Genomic DNA, 20,135 nt, shown 5'->3' with positions numbered 1-20,135 from the left:
AGATAAAAGAGAAAGAGAAAAAAGTGTGTGGGGGGGGAGGGAAGGAAAGCATTGGTTCTCCTGAAGAAAGCACCCAATGCAACAGTATCTAGACAGGCCACCACTGTCCCCTCTTCTGATCAAACCCCACATATTCCAAAGGCCGGGCTGGGAAGGCTATGGTGAAGGCCACCTTCCTGACCCCCCCCCACATTTCCCAAAGGCTGTCCTAGGCAGGGAAGGCTGCAATGGGGCTGCCTTCCTCCTGCCCTTTCCTCCACATCTCCCAAAGGCCAGGCTGCTTGGGTAAAAGGCTGTCTCCTTCACACACATCCCCATCTCCCAAAGAGCAGGCACATCAGGGAAGACTGCCCCTCCCCACTGCCCCTTTCTGCCCCTCCCCACATCTGCCAAGGGCCAAGCTAGGTGGGGCTGGCCATGGGGGTGGTTGGATTGACACTTTCCCACCCACCCCCACATCTCTCAAAGGCCAGGCAGCTTAGGGAAGGTCATGGTAGATGGGCTGCCTCCTTCCCACTCCCCACATCTTCCAAAGTATAGGCAGCCCCCTAGGACAGGTAAGGCTGTTTGGGGGGGGGCTGCTTCCTCCCCATCTCCCCTTATCTTCCAAGGGCCCGGCTGGGTGGGGAAGGTTCCTGGATCCCCCCAGTCCCTCTGAGGAGAGGGAGGGTGAGGGAAAGCAAAGAATGATCTGATGGTCAGTTGCATTGCCATGGGGAGGTGTTGGGAGCCCAGATCCTGTTAGGGATGATTCTTTTCAGGAGAAGTCTTGCCAGGAGCTCCCGGCATCATCCAAGTCTCAGCTCGATGAGAGCTCAGCCAGATGTTCAACAGGCAGAGGGCTCTGATCAGTGGAAGGGAATGAAGCTGCAGACAAACCAGGGCTTCAATTCCAAAGTTGTTGCAGGAGCTCCTCATTTCTCTGCCCAGACTCTAGCTGCAGCTCCCTGCCTTGTCAGCCTACCTGGCTTACTTAAGCCAATTAAGCAATGCTAGCTATATGCTGGAAGAGAGCTCCTGTCTAAAAGGCAGCACATCATGTTAGCAAGACACTGGCTGACTGCAGAAGGCTGTGAATTGTCACAGAGTGAGGACTGATAGGCTACTGACAGCCTATATTAATTTGAGGCTGGGAGGCTTGGATTGTGGAACTGCTTCTTTTGTTGATGTCCCTGGACTGCCTGAACAAACCCTTGACTTACTGGACTGAGCTAAGACTCTCATTGCATTCTTTCTGTCCCTTGTGTTTTTGAAACACTGATTGTCTCTGCCTTCCTGGAAGTTCATCTGTGCTTCCTCCCAGCAGAGAGCTGAAACCAACACAGAAAGCAAAGGAAGCAGTTTACTTCCCTCCATTGCCTGGGGGAGATGGAGTGTGGGAAGAGGCTGAGGACAGGGCAACTTACCAGCAGTAGCCTTTCAAAATGATCAGACCTCTTCCACCTGGCAAGCAGCTGGAAGAAGAGGTTAGATAAGCCCTACAATTGGCCCTCATTGGGAGAGTCCTCTCTCCCTATTGATGGCACATCCTCAGGGAGGGCCAATCAGGTAGGGAGTGTGCTGTCTGCATTCAGTTTTAGCTGATTGGCCCTCATTGGCAGAATTTCTCTCTCTCTCTCTCTCTCTCTCTCTCTCTCTCTCTCTCTCTCTCGGTCACAAACGCCCCGGATACTTTTTCCCTATTAGTAGCACACCTCCAGGGAGGGCCAATCAGATAGGTAATGAGTTTTCTGCATACAGTTTGAACTGATTCGCCCTCAATGGCAGAATTGCTCTCTCTCTATCTTTGTCACACACGCCCAGGGAGGGCCAATCAGGTAGGGAATGAGTTGTCAACTTGAGCTTTATTATGTTTAATGATAGTGATTATTATGATGGGGTAGGAGCTTCCAAAATGTGTACCTTCCTATCCAGAGAGCTTACATTCTTTCCAGAAAGGCAACACAAAACCACATAGAATGTACCGGAGATGTGGGAGAGCTTGAAAAGTGAAGTTAGAAGATAATATTCTCTAGATGCTCTAGGAAAACCTGCTGCAGTTTGGAAGCCAAGGTAGAAAAAATGTATTATTTCAGTCCACGACATTTTTGCTGCTTTAAACAAATATGCCCTGGTTGATTCTAACAATTACTTGTTTACAAAACTTATAACCAAGGCCATACTTGGGCTCATGAGCTTTAATTTATCTAAAAATAAGATTGGTATCTCAGAATTGAATAAAATAGTAAATGTGGTTAATTATCTAATTTTGTTGACTCTAATGTGCTTATAACGTCGCATCTGAATTTAGAATTGCATTGTAAGAATTGTTGTGGCTTTCTAAATACCCTGTCCACTTTAACTGATGTACTTTTGGGATTAAAGCAACAAATAGGATGGTTCAGAGTTCCTGCTTTGGGTGTCTCTACCAACCAAAGATAGATGAGTGGCTACTTGAGAAAAAAGGGTCTTCTCATTTGTAACACTGAAACTTTGGAGCTCATTTCCTGGGGCAGGCTTTCTCAGCCAAGATTTTGTAAAACCCTGGGGTTTTCTGGTGGCCTTGAAAGGGTTTCCCGAATGGGTAAAGGTAAAGGTAAAGGTATCCCCTGTGCAAGCACTGAGTCATGTCTGACCCTTGGGGTGACGCCCTCTAGCGTTTTCATGGCAGACTCAATATGGGGTGGTTTGCCAGTGCCTTCCCCAGTCATGACCATTTACCCCCCAGCAAGCTGGGTACTCATTTTACCGACCTCGGAAGGATGGAAGGCTGAGTCAACCTTGAGCCGGCTGCTGGGATTGAACTCCCAGCCTTATGGGCAAAGCTTTCAGACGGCTGCCTTACCACTCTGCGCCACAAGAGGCTCATTTCCCGAATGGGTAGAGTTAATTAATTTTTAAAATATATTTCAACCATGTTAAACATTTATTGGGTGATATAACCATATACAGTCATGTCCCCCCTCCCAAAATGGCCAATGATCGGCCTGGAGGGGGTGGGAAGGGGAGGGGCCCCGGCTGGGCATGTACACAGCAATGCTTCCCAACCATATTCTGCACCATTGTACCACTTCTGAGGTTTCTCAAAGCCTGAAAAATGTTTCAGGGGTTTCTCAAAGGTAAAAATGTTGAGAAAGGCTCCCCTAAAGAGATGTTTTCCTTTATTGTCTCCCTCCAGCAAGTAAATACTTGTTTGCTTCCTTTGACATTCCTTCACTAACTTTCATTTCCTCCCCTCCCCTCCCCCTTTTAGACATTGCTTTAATCTTTGAAATATTGGAAACCCTGAGTTGGGTGTGAAGACAGGTTTTTTCCTTGACTTAAATCAGTCTGCCCTAGCACCAAGGAAGCAAGCTGACTTTGGAGTGTGTCTTGTAGATCTGAATTTTTTCTCAATTCTTTCACCTTCTCATCCTGTACACTGGTTAATTAGATTCTTGCATCCAAAGGCAAAAGATGACTCCCATGCCTGAGCAGCAATATCTGCTTTGCCACAGATCAATCTCCAACTTTATGATTAAATAAGAATCCCCAAGGGAGAAATCCTTAAACATTTGAGTCCCATCTTCTGGATTAGAAAATAATTTTCCTCTGTGTAAAGCAACAGGTATGCTAGTGGCAGAGTTGTTGATTGGTCAGGTAACAGCAATGTTTTCATTTTCAGTGTTTTTGTTTTCCTTGCAGACCACCTTCCCAGCATTCCTATTAACAGCAAAGATGTCCCCAGTGATAGAAAAAATTAGTGATCAGAAGGACTTTAAGAAGCTCCTGAGAACAAGGAATAACATCTTGGTGCTATATTCCAAATCTGGTGAGTTTCCCTCTTTCAAAAAATTGTGCAGTTGCTAATTTAAAAACAAAAGAGATGGTTCAAAATAGTAATTAGGAAAAATGGCAAGTTTCTCTGTTCCTTACTTTCCAACAAGTTTATCTAGTTATTAGCTGTCTGGTGTATCATTTTAGAACTTGCAATTTACTAGTATGCTGATAAATTTCAGGTGCAATTTCCAACAGTTGACATCTTGTGCTGCTGCTTCAAACCTGACTCAAAGTGCTACCTACTGGCTGAGGATTCTGGTTTGGGGTAGGGGCATCATCTGGTGATGGAATTGGGGTCACTGTGGGTTGGCAGGTAGTTGTGAAATTCCTGAATTCTAGTTGAACTAGATTACCATGATAGGTCTCTTCCAAGTCTATGATTCTACTCTATAACATCTGTTCCACTTAATATTTCTGGTAAGCGCTTGGAGGAGGAGTGTGTCTCATAGCTGAAGTGCCACTCAGGGCGGCTGTCCCACCCTAGGTACCTCCTACTCAACCAGCTTGCAGCCAGCCAATCACCTTCTGTACCCCACCCTTGACCACCCCCTCCTCTGTCCACTTCCCTCCGAGACTCAGAGGCTACAGATCCCTGCTGAGTGAGAGCTGCCCCTGCCGGTGAGTTCTTTGCCTGGGGGCATCTGGCCTTGGGGCTCCCCAGGAGGGCACCTCACCTTTACACAACCATGCCACCCGGTTGTGGCCTTGGCCGGGGACACGCTGCTCTAACAGCTGCCTGCAGCCTTTACAGGTCCTGGGGGGAGGAGAAGCCATCTGCAAAATTCTTCCATCCCACCCCAATCTAGCGCTCATTGTGTTCCTGAATGCAATGGGCTTGGCCCCTAGTATAACAATAAAATACTTCTGTTTTATAAGAACAGACATGTAACATGAAACAAGGAGCAATATTGGAGACAAAGAACTTGGGAACCTTTTCGTCATCATTGCAATGCTTTTTAGGCATGCTTCCAATCCCTCTTCTCCTTATTTTCTTCACAGAAATAGTTGTTTGTTTCCCATTTTCCTTTATAAGTAGAGCAATTTGTGACTGAGACAGAGAGAACTTTCTGCCCCTCTCTGCTGGTTGTTGGAGAACGTACCCATACCCTCATTTGGACTACCAGATTGTGCGTACCCTCCTGTTCATTCACTTGTGCTTTCTATCTTTGTGCTTTTGCTCCTCTTTATGCTTCACCTACCTTTGGAATACCCATTTTAACTTCTTGTCTGCTAGTCACCCATTTTCTGTCTTTCTTCATTACCATCAACTTTTTCCTACACCAGTTTTCTCGCCTGCCCCCATCCCTCTTTCAACAACAATTTCCCCTTCCTTCTACTTTTTAATTGTCTGCAGTGGATTGTGAGCTGCTCCCAGCAAGATTATTGGCAAGCACTTTACCCATTCAGGGCACTATATGCATAATGGCTAATTATGCCTAATGTATCACAGCTCTGATATTTATTTGGCCAGAGGACATATACGCTGTGAATTATCTTGAAATTAGATCAGATTGGTGTCCTTAATACTAACTTAGCTTCCCCGTTTCCTGCTTCAGCTTTCAGATGAGGAAGAAGAACCTGAAAAGAGATGCTGGATTTTTCTTCACTCCTGAATAAATCAATAAGCTGTCCTTGTTATTTATTGTGATGAAGAGATTCCTTTTGAGTCTGTAGGATGAGGAGTTGGAGTGATTAAAGGAGGATGGTCTTTTGAAGATTTACATTTAGCTTTCTAGTATGGTTTTTACAGTAAACTGAGTTGGTTACACTAGGTTAAAAGGAAGCGTTCTTTGAAATCTTGGAAGCTTCTTGCTGCTTGTGCTTGCTAAGGCCCACTTTTGTATGTTTCGATCAAATTGATACATACAGACTAGAACAAGTAGGATAGCTAAAACAGTAATATAATAAATATAATTATCAGGAGCACTTGGGGCATAAAATGTATTGAACTTCAAATGGAAAGGCTTCTGAGTATTTGGTGAAAGGTACTTGGAAGCAAGCAACCTTTAGAAGTCGCCTCCGGGTCACTAATGGAGCGTCTCTTTCCAGGTGTCATTGGTTTCTGTAGCAATATATTTTCCTCCTATTCTTTTAATGAATGTTGGGTGGCGTTATATATGTGCTAGCTGGTGTGTGTGTACGTACACCCCCAGAGTTTCCACACCTTAGAATGGTTTCCAGAGATCCTTGACATGCCTCATCCCTTTTGAAGACTGTAGACCTTTTTTATGTTCTTAAGCCAGGGGTAGTCAAACTGCGGCCCTCCAGATGTCCATGGACTACAATTCCCAGGAGCCCCTGCCAGCGAATGCCCTGGCTTAAGCTTTGAGGCTGCTGTCCATGAGTGTGGTTCTGCTGCTATAAATAGAGTGTTTTGTATCTCGTATTTTTTTTCATTCACTTTGCATTTTTGGTACTCTATCACCTTTGGTATTTTGGGGGAAAGTAACTGAGAAACTTTGTAAATTTAGTAGACTGGTCATTAACAGAATAACCCAGATAATTACGTTTACAGCGTGGCAAGGGCAGAAGCAAAATATTGGTCCATTACTAAAGCAGTAGGACTTGCCTTAAGTGTTGGACACTTCTTTTAGGCATCTGTTTGGTTTCATTGCTAGTTCATGTGTGTTAGAATCTCTCAGAGATTGTTGGCCTCCACATAGTCATGTGAAATAATCAGATTTAAGTACCATGGCCATCATAGAACAGCCCAATGTATCCATCAGTATATCTAATTCTCAACATGATAAAATCTTTGGATACTTAAATTTGGAGACTTGTGTTAGCAGTCAGACCTCTCCTCGTGTTGATGGGCAGCTTAGCTGCAAACACCCTTCATCAGTTGCTTGCACCCCTTCATTGTATCGCTCTGCAGTTACATCTCTGTGCTGGGAAGATACAAATGTATGTCAGTTCCCCCTTCCCCCCACTTATATTCCCTTATCACACCATCTTATCTCTGTCTTTCTTTTTGTGTGAATGCTTAGTTTAGTCTGTGTTGCAAGTGTGCTAGTTTTATTTTTAAAGTGTTTCTCAATAGAAAACATTTGTTCATTTTATTTCAAACTGGTCTCTCTGTGAGTTTCTATGGGAAGGACCCTGGAGTACACAGGTGGAGAATCCCGTTGCTTACCCCTCTTGCAAGCTAAATTCCCCAACTCCGTTCTAATTTGGATAACACTAGAGTCATAAGCAGACAAGACAGGCCTTTCTGCAGATTGGGAAGAAAGAACAGATTTGCAGATATGAAATCTAGAGAAATAAATATAAAACTGAGGCTTATCCCCTCTCCCCCGTAATAGAAATAATACCTGTAACTTTAAAAAACAAACTCCCTCAGTGGTTGTTGCTAGGCAACCGCAGTGGTATTGCTGGATTTTATGGCTCAGTTTTTGTCAATAAAAGACAGGGAAGTGTAGCAGGGTCCTTTCCAGGGCAGTCCTGGCCTATGAGGTAAAAATAATCAGGATTGGGGTCAGTAGCAAGCCTAGGTGACTTGATACCATCTGATTTGTATGGCAATCTCAAGTCAGGCTATTTGCTGCTGTTCAACAGCAGCCACCTTCTGAATGTTAGTGTGGCCTAATGGATAGAGTTTTGGATTAGGATCTAGGAGACCCAGGTTTGAATCCCATCTTAGCATGGAAGCTCACTGAGTGACTTTGGGACAGATACACATTCTCAGCCTCAGTTCTTGTGATGATAAAATGAAGAAGAGAATTTTGGTTTCCCATTTGGGAGAAAGTTAGGGTACAAATGAAGTAAATAAATAATAAATATAGCCAAAGATGGGGAGCAGAATGAAGCAGGGAAAGGGGAGAGACTATGTGGCATTTCAGGGAAGGAAAAGAGGAGATAGTTTGAGAGGGGGGAGAAAATGAAATGCCCCCTGCAAGTGCTTGTGGATCCCTCAATTATAATTAACTCCTTTAGTATCTCATTTTAGTATCTCTTAAATACAAATAAGAGAATATATCTTATAGTTATTCCTGGGGACTATTCTTGATTGGATTTTGCAGAAGAAATCACTGGCAGAGGGGATATTTCTCTGTTGCCTCCCTTCTTATTGCCAAGTGATTGGCTGAGAAACCTCTGAGGTTCAGGGGACCTTCATAAATGAAATTCTGATAGGGAAGCAAGGAGATTTCCTCTCCTCAGTGAAGAATTTGGTACTGTGATGCATTTAGTTAATGAGGTTTTCCTGACCTTGAGCGGAGATGTTCAGGAGAGGAGCAACTTGCTTGGAAAAGAAGAAAGCGTGGGGGGACGGGGACCGGAACAATTCTGCTAGTTCCATCTGTGAGCCGAAGATGCTCAGAGTTTTTAAAAGGGTTTGCTTGTAGCCAAATAGAAAGTAGAAACATGCTGCCTGTCAACTTATGGTGTAGGCCTTGTATAAATGCAAACATGCAAGTTTCAGCAAGGCTCACAAACTTTTCTTGGAAAGCTGGACAATGCCTTATAATTGAGTGGCCACGTGACTTAATTGCTGCTAAAATATTTATGTTATTGATATAGCGGTAAGCTGAGTGCTTGGTTTCTGCCAGATCTTTCCACAGTTAAGTTTTCAAGTGAAAGTTGTGGTAGAATTTCTAATTTGAATTCATATTTTAAGAAGGTTTTTGAATAAAACTTTTACCCACTGTGTCTGCCCCCCTCTTTTGCTAACAGTTGTATTTAACAGTGTAAGGAATAGTACAGAGAGAAACACTCATGAGTATTCCCTAGTATTAATTTCTTTTTTCAAGTCATGGATGTATTCCACATAGCCATGCTGACTCTGCCAATATAAATTAAGTAGTCAATTACCTAGTGAAGAGCTGAGAAAGTGGTCAACGTGACTTTGTTGGGGGTAAGGATATATTTATTTGTATGGGAGATTCATATGTAGGTGGCGATTTAATTCACTGGTGCCAACTTGCTGGATTTTAGTCCAGTAAAAGGCCAACAAGATTTTCAGAGGCAAGGCTTCCTTTGTCAGGTACCATAATAATGACTTAGATAGTACAGAGGATTTCCACACATGGAAATGGCTTTTTTTAAAGCAATTAAGCAATTTTTTTAAAGCAATTTTTAAGCAATTGCTGCTGTAGACCTCAGATTCCACCATGTGTTTTTTTCCTGTGGGGTCCCTGTCTACCTTTCGGGGGTCATTTTTTGCAGACAGAACTCCCATCCTTAACACTATTTTGCTACTTTATATATGTGGGAAACAGCCTCCTGGGAGGAGATTGTCCGTCCAGGTCCACCCTGATTGGCCCTTCCCCTCCAGCTCCCACCCTCCCTCCTTGCCTGCTAGAAGCCTTGTGGCTGCGGCCGCCATTGTCACCCACGAGGAGAGAGGCAGCGACAGGGCTTTGCGGCCCGCAGGTACACTCCTGCTGGGAGGGAGCCGGGGGGGGGGGGTTGCAGCCACAAAGCCCTGTTGGGGCAGCTTCCCAAAGGCCAAAGGGAGCCGCAGCCACCCTCTTGTGCCTTCCTGCCTGCTTCCCCTTTCAAAGCCCATTTTAAAAATGGGTTTTGTTACTAGTCCATCCATAAAACCTCTAGGATATGTACCAATAATTGTATTAGTTTCTTTGCACTTTAGAGAAGAACTGTTCTATGGGAGAAGCTAAATACTGTAATGGCCACTGACTGCTTGGAACACTTCCCCTCCCCCTTTAGATTTTTGGAACTGTAATTGGAGACATGGGGTCTTATGGTAAAAAATGTCATTGGTTGGACTCAGTGTTTTCCCCACACACACTATTGGAAGGTTATTATGTGTGTGAGATGACATCATCAATTTTTCATTTTCATGTCCAGTTCATACCTCATGTTGTCTTGGGTCATCTTCTGTATCTCAGGGCTCACTTTTTGGGGAGTGCTGTGGGTTGCAGTGGGAGGAGGTAGGAAAGTTCAATTCTGCTGATTGATATAGTTCCGATCTATAGATTGTCTCTGCAGTAATATACTCTATTTTTAATAAGAGAAGGGAGAAAAGGTACATATTTCTCTTGAGAAGTACAAATGTAGCCCAAATGGTAGAAGACTGCTCACTTATTTAGCCACAAGGATCAATGTGTGCAGTACAGTCTGCATTATTATTTTGGAGGATGTGTAAGGATTTCTGTCCCTAGAATCAGTCAAAACAGGCCAGGATCCAAAGACACATTACTAGCTCCAAAGTGGCTTTGTGCTTATATTTCTTTGAACAGCAACCCATCCATATCAGGAGACAGAACCACTTTTGAAAATGAGTTGGTTTCCAAAAACCGCCCGTGGCAAGGAAAGAAGTCTCCCATTACATGAAAAAAACAAGTCTGATCTCACCTAAATCATTGAATATTACTGTAATAGCTGTTATCATAACAGAAGACTGAAGGGACAGGCCAAGCAGTTCAAAGCAATTGTTTTATCCCCTCTTGGTTGAGCCTACACTCAGGAATTAAGGAATGTGTTACTTAAACTGCTGCGCTGTGCCTTGATATTGATGATGATTGCAGCTTTTTTCTCTCTTCTTCCCAGTGGCTGCTGCTGAAAGTTCTCTCAGGTTATTGTCTGATGTAGCCCAAGCGGTGAAAGGCCGAGGTACTATATCATGGATAGATTGCGGGTATGTGACGGTCAGCCCTTCCCTTTCCCATGTCCTAAACTGTAATGTATATAATTTTTTAAAATGTAACTGTTGTGTGCCGTGTGTGAACAGAAGAAGACAGAAAGACGGAAAACAATGTACTCTGCGTTCTCAGTGGGTGTCCTGTGTCATTTTTTAAATGCAATGTTAGCATTTCCCCCCAGGAAATCGCATACTAAATACCACTGATTTCTCTGTCCATGTACAGTGGCAGAAATATTTAGTGTAGTGGCTGGCAAAACCACTTGCTTGTCGTTCTTGCAACAGTGTGCAGCTGTCAGTTGCTTCCTAAGCTCTGTGGCAACAATATGTTGAGTCCTCCTACTGCCTTCCATCAGGTCTTCTACCAAGGGAGAAAGATTTCTTCCAATAGAGTATTTTCCTTCAATAGAGACTTTTTCTGATGAAGTTTTCTCTGTCAAAGATAATGGAAGGGAGTGTTCTGATCCAACCCAGTTTTTTTTTTTCACCCCGTGTCAGTTATGCATGAAGAAGGAAGAAGAGTTGATCACAGGCTTCTGTGCTTCTCCCCTCACTAGAGCGAAGAATGACTGACCTGGAACATGAACATCAGCCATGAGTTTCTGAAGATAAGGCAGAATATAAATTCAAAAACAAAACTTACCTCAATACATCCTGGGAGATATTCCAATTTCTGGGCTTAAACTGCTCCCTCCCTATTGGCCAATCTTTCTTTATATACATGTCAAATGGAAAAATATCTTTTGAACTAGCCCTTATGTTATCACTGAATAAGTACAACTGTGAGCATATAGCTGGTTTTAAGGCACCGGGCAGTCAGTCTGCTATTCTTCTAGTCTTTGTTATTTGGCTAATAAGATCAATCAGTGCTTATAGTGCTTTGGCTGTAAGGTAGATCACTTTTGTGAGTGCTTTCCAAAAGTCTGACATTAAAAACAAACTTTCTAGTGAATTACATGGCAGGGATCTACTTAAAAACCTCCTCTAGGTAATACTTTCGTACAATTTGTAATGTACTTGGCATCTCTCGTGCCTTTAATTAAGGCACTGCAGAATGTTTTACAAAAATTAATGATTTTTGCTACATATCACCTCTGAATTGCAGAGAATTACTCTTGATAAAGTTGAATGGGTAGGTTAAGTGGTACAGTTTGATCTATAGGCAGATTTGAGAGTCACCCTGATTTGTAGTCTTGTGTTGACTCCATTGTTTTTAAAATTGTGATAGTAATTTTTACGTCTAGAGTGCTTCCCAGGCTAGAGAGTCTTCTTTGTACATAGGTAATCAGTGGTCTGTATCCAGATTCATTTTCCAAAGACTTAAAGGTATTTAAATATTCTTACGACAGACCAGAAAATTCAGCCAATGAAAAACTGTTACTGAAACTTTACCCTGATGCTATTTTGAGAATCCACTGGCCTCTTTGGAACACAATTTCAGGGAGATGGGCGGTAAGAAACTGCTGCTCCCTCTTAAGAAAGCTTAAGTATCATTAAGTCTTTAGAATATGTGGTTGGGCACAGACCAACGTGCATTCTGGTTCTCTCCTGACTGCTTTGGCTGTAAGGTAGATCATATACATTCAAACTATGTGAATTCTTTGGCTTTGCTTTTTAGAATGACATTTGGCATCCTGTAATCCTCCAGAGGCACAGTGGGAGAATTGGCCTGGGTTCTCATCCTGCCCTGTTCATACGCACATCGTTAAACGGTGGCACTGACAGAACATACCGGTCCCTCCTCTTTAACTGGCTTGGATCCAGTGGAAGGTTAATGGGGAAGGGGGCTACCAGGGTTTCAGAGTACCGTTTTGAGGGAGTTGGGGCAAAAAGGTTGTGTTCTTTCTGTCCATGAAGGTGCTTCATTGGATCCAACCCAAAGCTAGGCATTTGTGAAACAGACCCCACTTTAGCCAACTTGCTTTAAATGCTTTCTCAAAACGGCCTGTTTTCACACAGCCCTTCCTTCCACCCTCACTTATTCATATATTATGTCATCATCACTGGTTCATTCCCTGTAACTTTTGTCTTGTTGATCTTAGCTTTGAGCTCCCTTGGCAGTAGTGCTTTGTTTATCACAGCATCTGACATGGTGGCACCACTAAATAAAATGTCACTGGATGGCCTTGAGCAAATTATTCTCTTATTCCCATATGTAACTTGGCCAGCAAACCTACAAAGGAGCTTGAGGTCAATAACATATGTTTTCTCAAGGTAGAAACATGTATTTAAATCTGCTCTTTCTCTGGCTGCCTTGGATGAAGCATTGTAGCAGAAATGGCTAAACCTGCTAAAAGCTCGAGATGGCTTTTAAATGGAAGCAGGGTCTGAATGGTAATCTGGGGAATTGTGCTGTAAGTGTAACATGTTTGAGGGCTTGAATCAGGTTTTTGGCTGGAGGGCTATGCCTCCAGGGTCGTTTCCCAGAATGTTTCTGGATGAAAAGTTGCCTGCTTGTCAACAGCATGAGGTTTATTTATATATTTAGTGGCTTTTGTGTTTGGAAAAAAAAATGTTCCAAGCAGTGATCTTGTTCGTTTTGTTTATGCTTCTCCAGGCCAGCTGCAAAGTGCAGAAGAGAATCAGAGTGTTTTTTGTCGCTGGCCCAAGAGGGGGCAGCGTTTTCTAGGAGCCCTGCAGCAGTCTCCTCCCCAGAACTGCCTGAGACTGGAACTTCCTACTCCAAACACAGGGTGTAGCTTTTTGTTGGCTCTCAACGCCAAAGCAACAAATTGCACGGATGTGGGGGTGTTTACTGTGGAGGCTTCATTTGTTTGAGAAATATTGACAAGGAGTGGTTTTGTTTGGCAGCTATACTCTATAGCAGAGAGATCTTTTGGCTTTACTTCTGATATCCCTCTCTACAAGTCTTCTTTTTTAAGAGCAAAACTTTAGAACGTGTGTGTTGGCAGGGCTGGCAAGCATGCTGTGCTGTGGCTGCTGCCTTCTGCTCTCCCTACAGCGATGACAGCTCTGCCTTTTATGAAATTGGCTGTGTTTGTTTCTTATAGTTACTGTTTTACTTCTGACTTGGGAGAATGCAAGATGTTGCTCTAACTATTATCAGACATTAACATTTCATTATCTCTGTGTTGATCCCAGCATTGTCCGTGGGGCTGATTTCAAACAGCTTGTTTACTGTGTAATGCTGGCAGCCACCCTGGGGCACATATAGTCAGTCATGCCACCACCATTTGACTACTATGTCAACCTTGTTATGTACTCTCTGGAAAATATTTATGTGTGCAACTCCTCGGATTACCCTGTTTTACTCAAGGAAAGGAATGGGCACGAAGTGAGAGAAACGTGGTTCGTGATTTGCGGCAAAATCATGAACCAAATCAAACCAGATTTGTTTACTAACCAAGCTGTTTCATCATTCGTGACCCTGCAAACCCTAGTCCCTTTAAATAGGGTTAGCAGAAAGCCGACCCCCCCCCCCGAAAAAAGCTGAGCAGCAGGGAGCAGCCTGTTGCTTTTCTTCAGTGGCTTTGTTTAAAGGGACTGCACACTATCACCAAAATGTGCTTCTATTGGGTGCCAGTAGTACCAGTTTATCCTTGTAGCACTTGCTGGTAGTTTTCTGCATTCTGCTGGTTTAGGAGATGCTGGTAGTGACCAAGACTCCTATTTCTGGCCTACTTCCTTCATCTCCTACCAGAAGGAGCAACCTTCAGTCCCTGACGCATCTTTGTCTAGATATTATTCCACATGCAACTGCTCAGAGCGGCATTCCACAGGTGTAGTGTCTGATTCTTCAATTTCCTTATCCTCAGGAGAGGAGGCTGCTGGCTGACTCATGACAACATGCTTTTTAGATAAGTTGATAGTGCTGGGGAGGAGTTAGCACTCATGGTACATGGTGGCACCAATGATATGAGAAAGATAGTCATATGTGCTGGAGGAAAAAATATCAGTCACCAAGCATAAAATTAAAGGCCACGACCTCAGAGGTAGCATTCTCAGAAATTATTCTGGTTCCATGCACAGCGGGTCAGCTAGAGAGGCACAGATTAGGGTTCTCAGTGCATGGATGAAATGTCATGCTGAGAGGAAGGGTTTTGATTTAGAATCATGGAATCATAGAATCATAGAATCATAGAGTTGGAAGGGGCCATACAGGCCATCTAGTCCAACCCCCTGCTCAATGCAGGATCAGCCCAAAGCATCCTAAAGCATCCAAGAAAAGTGTGTATCCAACCTTTGCTTGAAGACTGCCAGTGAGGGGGGAGCTCACCACCTCCTTAGGCAGCCTATTCCACTGCTGAACTACTCTGACTGTGAAATTTGTTTTCCTGATATCTAGCCTATATCATTGTACTTGTAGTTTAAACCCATTACTGCGTGTCCTTTCCTCTGCAGCCAACGGAAACAGCATCCTGCCCTCCTCCAAGTGACAACCTTTCAAATACTTAAAGAGGGCTATCATGTCCCCTCTCAACCTCCTTTTCTCCAGGCACTAGGCACTAGGAAATTCATTGCTGAAGTTGTACAAAAGAGATGGCTTCACCTGAGCCAAAAGGGACCCACACTGTTGGTTAGATATCAAAAAAGGTGGCAGAACAAACTTTAAATTAATTCCCAAGAGATGGGGAGCCTCTAGTTTGGGACAAATCCATCTAAACCAGGCTTTCTCAGCCAGCATTTTATGAAATTTTGGGGTTCCTTGACAGCCCTGGAAGGGCTGAATATCAAGCATCCAGTTCACAAACACCTTTCCTCAATCTGTGCTGTTGACTTAGGACTACATACTCTCCACTTGAGGAAATGATGGTAAAGAAGACAGGCTTTTCTGTGAGATGGTCTGGGTACAGCTGTATGTAAGAGGTTAATCAACATGATCAGAGCCTGGAGCACCTTTCCTATGAGGAAAAGCTGAAGACTTCTTCGTTTAGAAAAGAGACAACTGAAATAGGGAGACATGACTGTCTGGGGTAGAAAAAGAGAGAGTGTATACAGAGAACGCCTTTTGCTCCCTCTCCTAAAATACTAGAAGACTGAATATCAATGTCAGAAGGCAACATCAGGAAGATGTTCCTGAGAGTTAGAGCGGTTTCTCAGTGGAACAGGCTTCCTCGGGAGGTGGTGGGTTCTCCATCTTTAGAAAGTTTTAAACAGAGGCTGGATAGCCACCTGATGGAGAGGCTGATTCTGTGAAGGTTTAAGGGGGTGGCAGGTGACAGTGGATGAGTGATAGGGTTGTGAGTGTCCTACATAGTGCAGGGGATTGGACTAGATGACCCATGAGGTCCCTTCCAACTCTGTTATTCTATGATTCTATTATTCTAACATCAGGGAAGGCCTCAGCCTTTATTCCCTATTGCTGGCCCTTCAGAAGAACTGGTTGGCCATAGCTTAAGATAGGAAGCTGGACTATATGGACCACTGGTCTGATCAACCCAGGAACTTCTTACGTTCTTGTGACTTGCTGGGAGGCAACTGGAAGAGGTGGCTTTGTAAATTTTCTGGAGGCATCTGGCTGGTCACTAAGTGGGTTGGATCATCACTTCTGTTCTTACATTATTATTCTTTCAGACCTGTACTAGTAACCTTCTAGACTATAATATGTACTTCATGTGCTCTTATTAAAATCACCCTCAATGTTTACAACATCCCTTAGTTTAGACCAGACTTTCTCAACTTTTCTTTACCACTGAGAAACTCCATAAACTTTCTTCAGGATTTGAGAAACCCCAGAGAAGTGTGATCATGCAGAATATGGTTGGGAAGAATAGCTGTGTACATTCCCACCCAGGGCCCCTCTTCCATTCTTCTCCAGGCCAACTAATGGTCATTTTGGGAGAGAGGGCAGGTAGACATGGTCATATCACCCAATAAATGTTTAACCTGCCACACCCTTGAACCTTCACAGAATCAGCCTCTGTTTAAAAATTTCCAAAGAGGGAGAACCCACCACCTCCCGAGGAAGCCTGTTCCACTGAGAAACTGCTCTAACTGCCAGGAACTTCTTCTGGATGTTTAGACAGAATTTCTTTTGATTTCATCCTATTTGTGCTGGTCTGTCCCTCCGGGGCAAGAGAGAACAACTCTGCTCCATCCTCTTTGTGGCTGCCTTTTAAATACTTGAAGATGGTTATCAGATCTCCTCTCAGTCGTCTCCGCTCCAGGCTTCAAGTATCTTGCTAGAAAGCAGATATGTCAGTTTGTTTCATAATTCAAATTTGGACAAGTGTCCACCCAGCAGTTTGTGCTGGTAAACTGCTTGATAAAATCATCTCATTTATCAAAGGCATACTGAAGCAATAAGAATCTATTCTTCTCTTTCCAGGATATTGCAGGGGGCTCTCCATGTAATGAACACAAAGCATGCTAACACTAGACCCTATAAATGATATGACCAAAATGGTTTTATCTCATGGCTTTTCCATGTTTTAATTAGAAAGTTCTTGCCAAGGCATTTAATGTTTGGATGATTTGCAAAGCAGATGTTGGAATGCTGAATTAACAATGTCTGAGATTCAAAATTTATGTGTAACCAGAGCCAGATTTAAGGATAGGTTAGGTAAGGAGCAACATGAAAAAAATAGATTGTTTTCCTTAGCATCTATTCAAAGGTGAAGATACAGAGATAAAATTCTGATGTATTTTCAGTGCCCTTTCTGTGAGAGTAACATGTAAACACTGTCTGTCTCATATGGGACCTCTGAATAAAATATAGTCTACAACTTTAGCACATCATAACCTAGCCCTGCATGTAACATCTACTTGTCAGTTATTGTGAATTTTTTAAAAAATGTGGAAGATCTGTTGCATCAGGTGTAGATTAGAAATGAAGGGCTAACTACCAGGGCTGGTGGTACAGTTCTTTGTAGTCCCATAAAATCCTATGCCCTGCAATCAGTGTTTAAAGATGTGTGCATTATATTAACATGAGGATCCTTCTTGACCCAGATGTAGCTTTCTGAACTACACTGTGTTTACACAAAGGTTTTGCCATTCTGTGTCGGGACAGTTTTTAAGCTTTCTTGTGTAAGTTAATTCAATTCAAAGCATAACAAAAATTTCAAGTACTGCTCTTGGATGTGCTTGCTATATTGCTTGCTGAAATCACAGAAATTTAGGCTAGACAATATCAAATATTTTTATGGGCTTTTTTAAACATTGGAATTACGGCTGGTGGCAGTTCAGGAATGTTTTTTGGCCTGTAGATTAAGATTTCAGTGGAAAGGGAAGCACTCAGTACACTTCAGGGGAAAGCAGTATGACAGCATTGAACGGTTAAGGTTTGGAGTACGATGTTACAAGGGGAAAGACATTTCTGCTGGAACTGGTGAAAAGAGATTTAGAGAAAGAAGGAATCTGAAAGCTAGAATGATGGATAGATGTTGCCATGGAGAGCAGTATCAGATTGTCTAAAAATCTACTGCGCAAATATCATTATCATGCTCATGAGACGAGCTTCTGCAGCTGTGAACATAGAAGTGGTCCATTTAAAGTTTTCAGCAGACTTGCCTATAATAATTTGTTCCCTTGTTGCCCATACATGGTGATTCCTTAATTCCCACTCTGTCTCATCCTTACTGCCTATGTCTTTTCTTTATCTTTGTCAAGCATTAACAAAATTTGGATTCAAGGGGTTAGCAGGTTACAGTAGATGAGCGATTGGGATGTGAGTGACCTGCATTGTGCAGGGGGTTGGACCAGATGACCTAGGTGGTCCCTTCCAACTCTCTGATTCTATTAACAAATAATTTATTAAAAGAAAGTGAAGTAGATCTGTGCAGGCTTTCTCCCTGAGCAGCAATCCTTTGGATTTCATTATGTGGATTCATTTTAAAAGGAGTGAGTGAGAGTGGGATGAAAGGGTACCCGCTATCAAGTCTTTGAAAGAAAGTGTTCTTATATTCGCCAAAGAACCCTTCATCTTTGCAGGGGTGACTACATTGGTCACACCACCCACTTAAAATCTAGACCATACAGTTTGAGAGGAAGATAAAACTGGTAATAATCAAAGCTGGTGTTTCTGTTTATGGAGCAAAAGTCTGGTTTGATATTTTTTGAATATGTCTGCTGCTGTCTGCAGTTTATTAAGGCTGCTTTTTTTTTTCCTGGGTATGAAAAGTTTTAGTGAGCATGCCAAAACAAATGTATTCTTTCTTTATGGACTTGAGCAGTTAAGCTCTCCCACTCAGATGCATGCAGTATATAAACCCCAGACATGAAATAAAGCTGTTGGTCTGTAGCCCATCTGTTATCACAGAGCCTGTTCTCTGTGCTTCAGCTGTGAAGTATGTGAAAGGCCATCTGGTCAGAGTGACTTGCCTGTTTCTAACTCATCTGAAGCTTGACCTGCTCTCTTAGTGTTCCCCTCTGATAGAAATATTTATTTATTATTATTTATTTGAAATTAAAAATATAGTTAGTTCTAAATTTATTTATAGTATTTGTACCCTGACTTCTCTCTTGGTGAAAAATATTTTAGATTGGCACAAGAGAAGAGCCTTAACACTCCCCCTCAAAACACCGTGATCCTAATTGACTTACAGTCACCTTCTCTCCCACAGCAGGTGCCCTCTGAGGTAGGTGAGGCTGAGAGAGTTCTGAGAGAAATGCGATTGGCCCAAGGTTGCCCAGCTGGCTGCATGAGGAGGAGTTGGGTATCAAATCCTGTTCTCCAGATTAAAGTCTGCCACTCTTTAACCACCACACCACACTGACTCTTAAGAGGGAAGAAACCCTCCTAAGCAAAGCTCTTTCAGATAATATTCTTCCAGTTAAAGGACTTGATGGCTGATTTCGTATATTGTGCTAAGAAATCTTATAAGTAGCAAGGTTGGTCCATAGGAAAAACCCCAAACAAAAGGCTGATTTTAGAACAAACAAAATCTTTTCCAAACTTTTCCTCAGCTGGAAGAAGATGATGTAAAATTGCATAAATCTGCTGAATAGCTTTACTTGGAAAACTCTATAATTCTATTATATCATTCTATTTATCCCTATTTCAAAAAGGTGATAACATATTTTGAAAAGGTACAGAGAAGAGCAGCCCAACAATGTTTCTATCCAAACATCCAATATACCCTTATCCTTGATCTTCTGCCTCAGATCTGCATACTCAGATCTTCAAAATTGGTTCCTCAAATCTTTCGCCTTGCTAAACCTTATGGAAACTTTATTTAAGAAATTAGAGCAGCCATGCCAGATCAGGCCAGTGGTCCATCCAGTTCAAAACTCTATTTCCTGTGATGACCAATCAGATGCCTCTAGATGGTAAACAATAAGGGCATGGGGACCCATTCTACTCTCTTCCATTTTGTCATAACAACCCTGTGAGATAGGTTATGGGTGACTTTCCCAGGTTAACCCAGAAAGCTTCCATGTGAAAACGAAGATCTCCAAGACCATGGTCTACCACTCTTAACCATTAACCATAGTGTCATGTAACTTACTGAATATCCCCTAAATCCCATTTGTTATTGTGTGTGTTTTAAAATTAGCCTTATGTTTTCTGTGTTCCAGTCCTGGGCCAATCTTAATATGTTGCATTTTTGGTAGGAGATAAAACAACTGTGCTTTTGTATTCCCTAAGAAGCCATCAGTGTATATGCCATCTGGACTCAGAGATTTGTTAGCTTTTAATCTGCCCATTAGCCATAGAACTGCATCTCTTCTCACCTCTGTTTCAATCAGTTCCCTTCTTGAAAACAATAGTTCTGCGATGGGTAACTGTCCCACTTTCTTTGCAGTAAAACCCAACTCGAAAAATTCAGTTTCC

General features: G+C 42.8%; 1 protein-coding gene across 2 annotated transcripts in view; it reads left to right on the top strand.

The window, feature by feature from the left end:
- PDIA5 (protein disulfide isomerase family A member 5) overlaps positions 1 to 20,135 on the top strand; it is a 201,510-nt gene that overhangs the window by 39,455 nt on the left and 141,920 nt on the right. For both annotated transcript variants that reach the window (XR_013228164.1, XM_077320450.1), the window contains exons 2-3: positions 3,664 to 3,790; positions 10,309 to 10,396. Coding sequence is in view for 1 of the 2 variants with exons in the window: in XM_077320450.1 (XP_077176565.1) it covers positions 3,664 to 3,790; positions 10,309 to 10,396 (215 nt within the window). In the remaining variant the exon portion in view is untranslated. The remainder of the gene's footprint in view (positions 1 to 3,663; positions 3,791 to 10,308; positions 10,397 to 20,135) is intronic.

Source organism: Paroedura picta, chromosome 2 (assembly GCF_049243985.1).
Source record: "Paroedura picta isolate Pp20150507F chromosome 2, Ppicta_v3.0, whole genome shotgun sequence".
Classification (NCBI taxonomy): Eukaryota; Metazoa; Chordata; class Lepidosauria; order Squamata; family Gekkonidae; genus Paroedura; species Paroedura picta.
The sequence above is the reverse complement of the archived record's forward strand: the minus strand, read 5'-3'. Positions and strand labels throughout refer to the sequence as shown.